Genomic DNA, 12,672 nt, shown 5'->3' on the forward strand with positions numbered 1-12,672 from the left:
ACATGTACTATACAGTATTAACTTGGTCAGGATTGATTGATTTCTTCGCATAATGCCAGCCACTTAGTGTAATAATCAGAATCTAGTTCCAGATACTGTATAATACTAAGCATCCAGTTGATGCCAGTTTACATCATTGTGCAGGTAAGGAAGGCTCATCATTATCATTACCATGTTACTGGCCAAATCAGAAAACATTTGCTTTCTCTGAAACCCAAATTGCAGCCATTTCTTTGTCTTTGTGGAGGAGATCTGGTTGTAAAAACTCTTGAAAAGATTACCTTGAAACCCCAAATGTATGAAAACTGAAACTTTTCCCAAATGTTTTTGCAGACCGTATGCATGGGAGTGTAGCCCTGGAAACATTAAGGCAGCAGCAAGTGCGGTTACAGCAGTGGAGTGAGCACCACGCCTTTCTCGCTCAGGGCAGTATTCCGTACCCACACCACCACCATCCTCATCCCCCGCTCCAGCAGCTTCCGCAGCCGCCCATTGGACTGCATCAGCCGCCAGTGAGATCAGACTGGAAGCTCCCCAGCAGTGCCGAAGAGGAAGCCGAAGCACCAGACTCGAGGTAGTGCAGCAGACCAGAGACAGCTTCTATGACCTCCTACTGCTCTCCCACGATTTTCTTCCTTGAATGTAGTTCTTTTTAGCCTTAAGTTGGACTGTTGGTCCCAAGGAAATTGGATGCTGGCCTTCTAGGCACATGCTGCACAGGTCTATTGATTTACCCTAAAATATAGAGAATCCATTTGAAAGTACCTCTTGTACAAATCTAGGCCTGGATAATCTGCTGTGGATTGCAAATTATTGTGGCCCCTTGCTTTGTGATCTCTTCTGAAGGAGAATATACCATTGCTGTGTTTTTTTCATACCCAGTAGTAATACAAAGAATGAATGAGGACAGAAGTAAATCAGTGTAATGATTAAAAGATATAAATTTATCATCAATATATTTTTTTCCAAGTAGCACCGAATTCTGCCTTCTTTTAACTACAGATGGTTATGAGTGTTACGTCCTCATTCTAAACTTGTTTTTATGGCTAAGGTCATGTGAATTCAGTGAAGTGTGTTCTAATCCCTTCTGAATAAGGTCCACCATTACGGCGACCTTTTACAACTGCCGGTTACTAAAGGCATAGAGAAACAAAAGCAGCTGTTTTTAATATCAAGCAGAGAGAAAGAAATCAGGTAGTTGGGCATATTTAGTGTCTTTAATTCAGCATCTGTTGAGTATTAATGCTCACTTTTGAGGTTAATGTTAGTTCTAATTAAATATTATGATTTGTTTGTAAATATTGCACATGTCATTTTGACTAAGTTTTCCTAATGTGATGGAGCTTTTCTTGCTTTCTCCTCCTATTTCGCTGTCTTTATGTAGGTTTCAAGATTTAATCAGAGAACTGTCTAATCGTGATCAAAGTGAAACTCGGGAACTAGCTGAAATGCCGCCGCCTCAATCAAGACTTTTGCAATATAGACAAATTCAGACTAGGAGTCCACCAGCAGTCCCCTCTCCCCCATCCAGTACAGACCACAGTAGCCACTTTTCTAACTTTAACGACAACAGCAGAGATGTTGAAGTAGCCAACAGCCCAGCATTTCCGCAGCGCCTTCCGCCCCAGATATTCAGCTCACCGTTCTCCTTGCCGTCTGAACACCTTGCCCCTCCTCCCTTGAAATACCTGGCACCTGATGGAGCATGGACCTTTGCTAACTTACAGCAGAATCACCTAATGGGGCCGGGTTTTCCCTACGGGCTACCTCCGTTGCCTCACAGGCCACCGCAAAACCCTTTTGTACAAATACAGAATCACCAACATGCTGTTGGTCAAGAGCCATTTCACCCACTGTCATCTCGAACAGTATCTTCTTCTTCGCTCCCTAGCTTGGAAGAGGTAAATGTCTTTCTTTTCCGTTTTTCCTTTTGGGATTAGTTGATTGTAGAAAGTATCAATATTTATTGATTTGATAATAATAGTCTTACTGAATTTAATAGTCTTTTAAAGGTAATCTTTTCTTGGACCTTACTTATACTGAGATCCCCCCTCTCCTCTATTGTGGTATTTCATACTTATTGTTGAAGCATGGTGCCCCTTTGAGTATTTTATTGTTGTTTTGCAATATTTAAGATCTGACTGATTTGAGGAGGCTGTTGATTCAAGCAGCTTTGTCCTGTTTCATCTGGGGAGGTGGATTTTAGTGATTCATCCTTTTGAGTTAAGCTCCATTTGTTAATTAGAGCTTTCCCTAGGTGGTGGCTTCCTCAGCCGGCGTCAGTGCCGCACCCTCATGTCACTCATCCTGCTGCTTTCTTTCAGGCAGTTGACACGCAGTTACACTGACTCCCATGTCACAATTTGCAGGGTTGAACAGAATTGATTCTGCTAAACTAAGTGTTTTAAGGTAAATTGAATTTTTATCTTGAAATACTTAGGTACTTCCAAAGAGTATCTTTGTGGACCTTCACTGATACGAAAATCTTAGTAATTTCAGATTATACAACTTCCAAAACTAGCCATTGGTGTGACCATAGAAACATTGTCCAGCTGTTTCTATTAAGCTTGCAGTGATTAAAGATAATGTGTGAAGCTGGTTGGGATCATTATCAACCACAGATGTATTCTTAAAACAGGATAAAAATTTCCAATTTTGATACATGATATTTTTTTGACATTAGCTTCATTTTGGCAGTTCCTCAGTGATTTCTAAAAGGCCTTAGAAATAGTTGACACATTTTGCAAATTTTCTGCCATAGATGCTGATTAAAAAGTCAAGCTTCATAGGGAAAGTCTACATCTTATTTGTAGGGTCTTGGAGGTAATTTGTTCAAATTGTTCCAATATTCACTGATGGGCTCATCCTGTATAATAACTGTCATTAAAACAACTTAATTGCTGTCTTAGGCTCCTCATGTAAATTTCTAAGCCTAAGATGAATTTGTATCTTTGTATATGTATTAGGAGGATCTAGAAATTTGGAACCATACTTTTAAAGATTTGACAGATGTCTTACATTATTACAAATTATAGTGGAATGGCTTTACAGCTGTACAGGAATGTAATTTACAGTTAAGCAATGTTTTAGGTATTTCCCTACCTATGTACTTAGTTATTTATGACAAAATGCATAAAACAAAAATTCACCATTTTAGTCATTTTAAAGTACAATTTAGTGGATTTTAATATATGCACAATATTGTGTAGCAGTCACCAATATCTAATTCCAGAAAATTGTTGTCATCTTAAGAGAAACCCTGTTAATAACCATTAGACAGTTATTCTCCAGTACCCCATACCTCCTGTCCCTAGCAACTAATAATCTACCTTCTGTCTTTACGGAGACATTTCATGTAAGTGGAATCCTACAAAATGTGGCCTTTGGTGTCTGGCTTCTTTCATTTAGCATAATATTTTTGAAGTTCATCCACTTGTTAGCATTGCATCAGTACTTCATTCCTTTATATGATTGACTGATACCCCATTGTATGGAAATGCCACAATTTTTTAATCTGATAGATTATGGTTTCTATTTTTTTATATTTTGAATTATGCTGCTGTGAACATTCATGAACAAGTTTTTTTGTGAAAGTGTATTTTCAGTTCTCTTGAGTATGTACCTGGAATTCCTGGGTCAGATGGTAACTCAATGTTTAATGTTTTGAGGAGATGCCAAACTGTTTTTCCACAGTGCCTTGTACCATTTTACCTTCCCACCAGTGATATATGAGAGTTCCAATTTCTCCTTTTGTTTTTTTTTTTTCAAGAAGTTGACTTTTATTTTATACTGCAGAATGTGGAGAAGTAAGCAATGTTAAAAAGCCTTCTGTAAAAACTATCTACTTGCAATATTCTTTTTTTTTGTTTTTTTAATTTTGATATCGTTAATGTACAATTACTTAAACATTATAGTTACTAGACTCCCCCTATTATCAAGTCCCCCAAACATACCCTATTACAGTCACTGTCCATCAGCATAGTAAGATGATATAGAATCATTACTTGTCTTCTCTGTATATACTGCTTTTCCCATGTCCCCCCCAGCCCCGCTACATTATGTGTGCTAATCGTAATGTTCCGTTTTCCCCCTTATCCCTCCCTTCCCACCCACCCTCCCTAGTCCCTTTCCCTTTGGTAGCTGTTAGTCCATTCTTGGGTGCTGTGAGTCTGCTGCTGTTTTGTTCCTTCAGTTTTTTTCTTTGTTGTTATACTCCATAGATGAGTGAAATCATTTGGTACTTGTCTTTCTCCGCCTGGCTTATTTCACTGAGCAAAATACCCTCTAGCTCCATCCATGTTGTTGCAAATGGTAGGATTTGTTTTCTTCTTCTTTATTTATTTATTTTAAAAATTTTGTTATCATTAATCTACAATTACAAGAAGAACATTAGTCCCTTCACCAAGTCCCCCCACCACACCATTACAGTCACTGTCCATCAGTGTAGTGAGATGCTGTAGAATCACTACTTGTCTTCACTGTGTTGCACAGCCCTCCCCATGCCCCCCCCACATGCTAATTATACATGCTAATCGTAATACCCACTTTCTTTTTCCCCGCCCTTATCCCTCCCTTCCCACCCATCCTCCCTAGTCCCTTTCCCTTTAGTAACTGTTAGTCCATTCTTGGGTTCTGTTATTCTGCTGCTGTTTTGTTCTTCAGTTTTTCTTTATTCTTATATTCCACATATGAGTGAAATCATTTGATACTTGTCTTTCTCCACCTCTCTTATTTCACTGAGCATAATACCCTCTAGCTCCATCCATGTTATTGCAAATGGTAGGATTTTTCTTCTTATGGCTGAATAATATTCCATTGTGTATATGTACCACATCTTCTTTATCCATTTATCTACTGATGGACACTTAGGTTGCTTACATTTTGTGGCTATTGTAATGTAAATAGTGACTGCAATAAACATAGGGGTGCATATGTCTTTTTCAAACTGGGCTGCTGCATTCTTAGGGTAAATTCCTAAAAGTGGAATTCCTGGGTCAAATGGTATGTCTATTTTGAGCTTTTTGAGGAACCTTCAATGCTGATTTCCACAATGGTTGAACTAATTTACATTCCCACCAGCAGGGTAGGAGGGTTCCCCTTTCTCCACATCCTCACCAGCATTTGTTGTTGTGTGTCTTTTGGATGGTGGTGATCCTTACTGGTATGAGGTGATATCTCATTGTGATTTTAATTTGCATTTCTCTGATGACAAGCAATGTGGAGCATCTTTTCATGTGCCTGTTGGCCATCTGAATTTCTTCTTTGGAGAAATGTCTGTTCAGCTCCTCTTCCCATTTTTTAATTGGCTGATTTGCTTTTTGTTTGTTGAACTGCGTGAGCTCTTTATATAATTTGGATGTCAACCCCTTATCAGATCTGTCATTTATGAATATATTCTCCCATACTATAGGATGCCTTTTTGTTCTATTGGTGGTGTCCTTTGCTGTACAGAAGCTTTTTAGCTTGATATAGTCCCACTTGTTCATTTTTGCTTTTGTTTCCCTTGCCTGGGGAGATATGTTCATGAAGAAGTTGTGCATATTTATGTCCAAGAAATTTTTGCCTATATTTTTTTCTAAGAGTTTTATGGTTTCATGACTTACATTCAGGTCTTTGATCTATTTTGAGTTTACTTTTGTGTATGGGATTAGACAATAATCCAGTTTCATTCTCTTGCATGTAGCTGTCCAGTTTTGCCAGCACCAGTTGTTGAAGAGGCTGTCATTTCTCCATTGTATGTCCATGGCTCCTTTATCGTATATCAATTGACCATATATGCTTGGGTTTGTATCTGGGCTCGCTATTCTGTTCTACTGGTCTATGGGTCTGTTCTTGTGCCAGTACCAAATTGTCTTGATTACTGTGACTTTGTAATAGAGCTTGAAGTCAGGGAGTGTAATCCCATCCTGCTTTATTCTTCCTTCTCAGGATTGCTTTGGCTATTTAAGATCTTTTGTGGCTCCATATGAATTTTAGAACTATTTGCTGTAGTTCATTGAAGATGCTGTTGGTATTTTAATAGGGATTCCATTGAATCTGTAAGTCTTGTACTAATTTTGTTAAATTTATTCTGAAGTATTTTATTCTTTTTCATGCTATTGTAAATGGGATTGTTTTCACTTTCTGTTGTTCATTACTAGTGTCTAGATATACAATTAACTATGTATTCATCATATATCTGCAGACTTGCTGAACTCCTTATTTTCTATTTCTCCTTTAAATTCTGTCAGTTCATGCTTCATGTATTTTGGAGCTCTGTTTTTAGATTTACATGTATTTATATAAATTTCTATATCTTCTTAATTGATTGAACTTTTTGTCATTATATAATGTCCATTTCTTTCACAACAATTTTTGTCTTCAAGTATGTTTTTTCTCATATTCGTGTAGCCACCCCAGCACTCTTTTGGTTATGGTTTGCATGGAATGTCTTCTCATTCTTTTGCCTTTCTGATATTGTTGTCATTTGTTAGTTTAGCACCTTTTCTAAACTAATTTTTTAAAGTCTGTATTGTGTTGTCTCTGAGGTCATTATTCCATTAGCTTAATGGTCCACTAATTATTGCACAGAGGTTTTTGTAAATGCCCAGGACTAAAAACATTACCCAGTTTTTGCAAGGCATCTGTATGTATGTGTTGTGGCATACCTTCTATTCTCAGCCAGGCATTCTACCAGTCTGCTTTTGCCTTAACTTCCTACTTCTGCAGAGCCTCCAGATCAGCCAGAAGTGAGAATTTCTCAGGTCTTTCCTGAGCATGTGCACAGCGTGTGTGTGGTTTTCTAGATTCCCAGGAATATGTCAATAGAGCTGTTCAAAGCCATATTCCCTAGAGCATCTCACTGCGCAGCCTTTTCTCAAAAGCTTTTGAGTTTATTTGCTTAGTCCTACTGTTTCCCATTGCCTCAGGTAGCATTGACTAATCATTTGCCTGTAAGTGTTGTCAGTGTGGCCCTTTTCACATTGGTTGAGTTCTGAGTTAAATGAGGTAAGGCAAATGATTTGTTGTTCTTGTTGTGAACAGGAAGTCTTCCCGGAAGCCACCAGACAGATCAAAACAAGTAATTGCAGTTCTTGCAGAATGAGGCCTGTTCTGCTCTCTCTGGTACTGGGGCTGAAAGTGCAGGGTCTTATTTTCAAGGCTATCAGTGAGCTGGAGAGCAGGGGGATGGGACTAGTGTAAATTAAATTACCACAAAGCTCACTATTCTTACTGAAATTCCTGGGATTCTTGATTAAGTGTTTCCCTGGTTGCTGCAAGCTTTAGTTTCACAAATCCCAAGAAAGTTGATTGTGACAGTTTTTGCCAGTTTTTCACTGCATTTATGGAGGACTGGGCTTTGGAGATCCTCACTCCACCATTTCTACTGATACCACTTGTGATGTTTTGATTTAACCTGCCAAATGAGTCCATAATATGTGGCGTAAACAACATGCCAAAGTTCTTAGAAGGTTTCATAAAGTTTTCAACCTTATGAAATAATACTGAATGATGTACTTTAATCATTAATCTATTTAAATGTTCCTTAGTTTTAGAATTTAAGTTCTTTGTACTCTTGAGTTCTTAACATTTTGGTAGCTGTGAGTGTATGAATAAATACCTTCAATTTTCAGTGGGTTCTTAGAATGAAATTACTTTTGCAAAAACATTTATTTTGATGCATGAGATTCACAGCTGATGACTAAACTGCAACACTGAAAAAATACCTTAACAAGGAAAATAATTTTACCGTATTCCAGATTTTGACATTTCAGTTATCAGGATAACTTTTGTGTGTTATGTTGTACAAAATGATTTTGCATGAATCATCTCACAGAATGAATGGCTTATGTGCTTGCTTGCCTTTTAAAATAATTTATTTAACATTAACAATACAGAAAAATGTTTTATTTTTCCCTCCCAACTGTGAATTCTTTTATCACTAGAAACCTTGGTAGATTAATCTTATGTGGGATGAAAACATTTAGATGCTAGCTTAACAGTTAACTTGAACAGAGATAGTTTTTCATATTAGTTTCTTTTTTATTATAATTTTGATTTTCTTTTGGCAGATAAAATACAAGGTCAGCATGGAAAATGTGGAAGTTAGAGAAAACATTTTTAATTTCACTGTACCAAGATAGCTACTGTAACATTTAGCTTTTCTTAACATACATATGGATGTGTAATTGATTAGTAGTGGAGGAAGGATTGCTTGATTGGGAAACTTGAAACAGTTTTTTTTTCCCTAATTGCTGTGCTCATTTCTATCACCTCGTTAAACCTTTTCTTTCCACCAAGTTGAGGCAGTCTACATGAAATTTTGATCCTATTTTATAACATTTTTTTGCTACTTAAATATTTTCGATTATTCTCATTTAGATACTTAAAGCTTAACTCCAAGAGTTTTCCTTATCTACCTCAAAGCACTGGCCCTCAAGCTGTGTGGTTATATAAGGTGGGGACACCATGGTCTGGGAGTAGTACCTGCACCCTATACCACTCTTAGTTCTTCACTGATGTGATAGAATAAGGAAGAGAACAAAGGGCAAAGGTGCCACCTTATCTGGGCCAGGTTACAGACCATTCATCATGGAAATAGATTTCAAATTGCTCCAAATTGATTTTAGATTTCAGTGTAAGCTTGGGGTTATGATTTAATTTTTCCCCAAATATTGTCTTCAACCCTTTTATTAAATTATTGCATTATCACTACACAGAATACTAACATATCAAATACTAAATTCATTATAATAGCACTGTATCATACTTGTGTTTCAAGTAACTACTCTAGGGGCCAGGGTGGGGGAGATGACATACAAAGAGAAACAATAAAAGTTCATTCTAGGCTTCTGAGCTTCCAAGAGTTCAGTTCCTAGTAAGTTGGGCATGAATCAGGATTCTCCAGGGGTAGTATGAGGTTTTTCACTTTGAATAATTTTATAATTTTATAATCTAACCTCTGAGTAAGTTTCAGTTCTTCAGTATATATTGAGATCTGTTTTTGGACTTTCTGTTTTTCTCCCCATCTACGTATGTTTCTGTACCAGAATTATGCTGTTCCAATTTTTGAGGTTTTATAGTCTAATTTTTTTTTCTTTTTTTCTTTTGCTATCATTACTCTACAATTACATGAAGAACATTATGTTTACTAGACTCCCCCCATCACCAAGTTCCCCCCACTTTCCCCATTGCAGTCATTGTCCATCAGCATAGTAAGATGTTCTAGAATCACTGCTTGTCTTCTCTGTGTTGTACAGCCCTCCCCATGCCCCCCCAACTTATACATGCTAATCATAATGCCCCCTTTCTTTTTTCCCTCCCCTTATCCCTCCCTTCCCACCCGTCCTCCCCAGTTCTTTTCCCTTTGGTAACTGTTAGTCAATTCTTGGGTTCTGTGAGTCTTCTGGTGTTTTGCTCCTTCAGTTTTTCCTTTGTTCTTATACTCCACAGATGAGTGAAATCATTTGACACTTGTCTTTCTCCGCCTGTCTTATATCACTGAGCATAATACCCTCTAGCTCCATCCATGTTGTAGCAAATGGTAAAATCTGTTTGCTTCTTATGGCTGAGTAATATTCCATTGTGAATATGTACCACATCTTCTTTATCCATTCATCTATTGATGGACACTTAGGTTGCTTCCATTTCTTGGCTATTGTGAATAGTGCTGCGATAAACATAGGGGTGCATATGTCTTTTTCAAACTGAGCTGCTGCGTTCTTAGGGTAGATTCCTAGGAGTGGAATTCCTCTGTCAAATGGTATTTCTATTTTTAGTTTTCTGAGGAACCTCCGTACTGCTTTCCACAATGGCTGAACTAGTTTACATTCCCACCAGCAGTGTAGGAGGGTTCCCCTTTCTCCACATCCTCGCCAACATTTGTTGTTGTTTGTCTTTTGAATGGTGGCAATCCTTACTGGTGTGAGGTGATATCTCATTGTGGTTTTAATTTTCATTTCTCTGATGACTAGTGATGTGGAGCACCTTTTCATGTGTCTGTTGGCCATATGAATTTCTTCTTTGGAGAACTGTTCAGCTCCTCTGACCATTTTTTAATTGGATTATTTGCTTTTTGTTTGTTGAGGTGCGTGAGCTCTTTATATATTTTGGATGTCAACCCTTTATCAGATCTGTCATTTATGAATATATTCTCCCATACTGTAGGATGCCTTTTTGTTCTATTGGTGGTGTCCTTTGCTGTACAGAAGCTTTTCAGTTTGATGTAGTCCCACTTGTTCATTTTTGCTTTTGTTTCCCTTGCCCAGGGAGATGCCTATGTTTTTTCCTAAGAGTTTTATGGTTTCATGACTTACATTCAGGTCTTTGATCTATTTCGAATTTACTTTTGTGTATGGGGTTAGACAATGATCCAGTTTCATTCTCTTACATGTAGCTGTCCAGTTTTGCCAACACCAGCTGTTGAAGAGGTTGTCATTTCCCCAGTGTATGTCCGTGGCTCCTTTTTTATATATTAATTGACCATATATGTTTGGGTTAATATCTGGACTCTCTATTCTGTTCCACTGGTCTGTGGCTCTGTTCTTGTGCCAGTACCAAATTGTCTTGATTACTATGGCTTTGTAGTAGAGCTAAAAGTTGGGAAGTGAGATCCCCCCTGCTTTATTCTTATTGCTATGGCTATTTGGGGTCTTTCGTGGTTCCATATTAATTTTAAAACTATTTGTTCCAGTTCATTGAAGAATGCTATTGGTAATTTGATAGCGATTGCATCGAATCTGTATATTGCTTTGGGCAGGATGGCCATTTTGACAATATTAATTCTTCCTAGCCAAGAGCATGGGATGAAATTCCATTTGTTAGTGTTCTCTTTAATTTCTCTTAAGACTGTCTTGTAGTTTTCAGGATATAGGTCTTTCACTTCCTTGGTTAGGTTTATTCCTCGGTATTTTACTCTTTTTGATGCAATTGTGAACGGAATTTTTTTCCTGATTTCTCTTTCTGCTAGTTCATCGTTAGTATATAGGAAAGCAACAGATTTCTGTGTATTAATTTTGTATCCTGCAACTTTGCTAAATTCAGATATTAGTTCTAGTAGTTTTGGAGTGGAGTCTTTAGGGTTTTTTGAATACAATATTATGTCATCTGCAAATAGTGACAGTTTGACTTCTTCTTTACCAATCTGGATTCCTTGTATTTCTTTGTTTTGTCTAATTGCCATGGCTAGGACCTCCAGTACTATGTTGAATAGCAGTGGGAAGAGTGGGGATCCCTGTCTTGTTCCCGATCTTAGAGGAAAAGCTTTCAGCTTCTCGCTGTTCAGTATGATGTTGGCTGTGGTTTTGTCATAAATGGCCTTTATTATGTTGAGGCACTTGCCCTCTGTACCCATTTTGTTGAGAGTTTTTATCATGAATGAATGTTGAATTTTGTCGAATGCTTTTTCAGCATCTATGGAGATGATCATGTGGTTTTTGTCCTTTTGTTTGTTTATGTGGTGGATGATGTTGATGGGATTTTCGAATGTTGTACCATCCTTGCATCCCTGAGATGAATCCCACTTGATCATTGTGTATGATCCTCTTGATGTATTTTTGAATTTGGTTTGCTAATATTTTGTTGAGTATTTTTGCATCTATGTTTGTCATGGATATTGGTCTGTAATTTTCTCTTTTGGTGGGGTCTTTGCCTGGTTTTCTTATTAGAGTGATGCTGGCTTCATAGAATGAGTTTGGAAGTATTCCCTCCTCTTCTATTTTTTGGAAAACTTTAAGGAGAAATGGGTATTATGTCTTCTCTATATGTCTGATAAAATTCAGCGGTGAATTCTTCTGGTACAGGGGTTTTGTTCTTGGGTAGTTTTTTGATTACCAATTCAATTTCTTTGCTGGTAATTGGTCTGTTTAGATTTCTTGTTTCTTTGTTGGTCAGTCTTGGAAGGTTGTATTTTTCTAGGAAGTTGTCCATTTCTTCTAGGTTTTCCAGCTTGTTAACATATAGATTCTCATAGTAGTCTCTAATAATTTTTTGTATTTCTGTGGGGTCTGTCATGGTTTTTCCTTTCTCATTTCTAATTCTGTTGATATGTGTAGATTCTCTTTTTCTCTTAATAAGTCTGGCTAGGGGCTTATCTATTTTGTTTATTTTCTCAAAGAACCAGCTCTTGGTCTCATTGAATTTTTTTCTATTTTTTTATTCTTCTCTATTTTATTTCTTTCTTCTCTGATCTTTATTATGTCCCTCCTTCTGCTGACTTTGTGTCTCATTTGTTCTTCTTTTTCCAGTTTCAGTAATTGTGACTTTCGACTATTCATTGGGGATTGTTCTTCCTTCTTTAAATAGGCCTGGATTGCTATGTACTTTCCTCTTAGAACTGCCTTCGCTGAACCACAGAAGTAGGGGCTTTGTGCTGTTGTTGTCATTTGTCTTGATATATTGCTTGATCTCTGTTTTTAGTTGGTCATTGATCCATTGATTATTTAGGAGCATGTTGTTAAGCCTCCATGTGTTTGTGAGCCTTTTTGCTTTCTTTGTACAATTTATTTCTAGTTTTATACCTTTGTGGTCTGAAAAGTTGGTTGGTAGGATTTCAATCTTTTTGAATTTACTGAGGCTCTTTTTGTGGCCTAGTATGTGATCTCTTCTGGAACATGTTCCATGTGCACTTGAGAAAAATGTGTATCCTGCTCCTTTTGGGTGTAGAGTTCTGTAGATGTCTGTTAAGTCTATCTG

General features: G+C 37.4%; 1 protein-coding gene across 5 annotated transcripts in view; it reads left to right on the forward strand.

The window, feature by feature from the left end:
- The window catches only part of HELZ (helicase with zinc finger), a 169,885-nt gene that overhangs the window by 131,069 nt on the left and 26,144 nt on the right, over nt 1-12,672 (forward strand). For all 5 annotated transcript variants that reach the window (XM_057501628.1, XM_036899734.2, XM_036899735.2 and 2 more), the window contains 2 exons: nt 334-574; nt 1,385-1,901. In XM_057501628.1, the coding sequence (XP_057357611.1) occupies nt 334-574; nt 1,385-1,901 (758 nt within the window). The remainder of the gene's footprint in view (nt 1-333; nt 575-1,384; nt 1,902-12,672) is intronic.

The sequence above is a fragment of the Manis pentadactyla genome, chromosome 4 (assembly GCF_030020395.1).
Source record: "Manis pentadactyla isolate mManPen7 chromosome 4, mManPen7.hap1, whole genome shotgun sequence".
NCBI lineage: Eukaryota > Metazoa > Chordata > Mammalia > Pholidota > Manidae > Manis > Manis pentadactyla.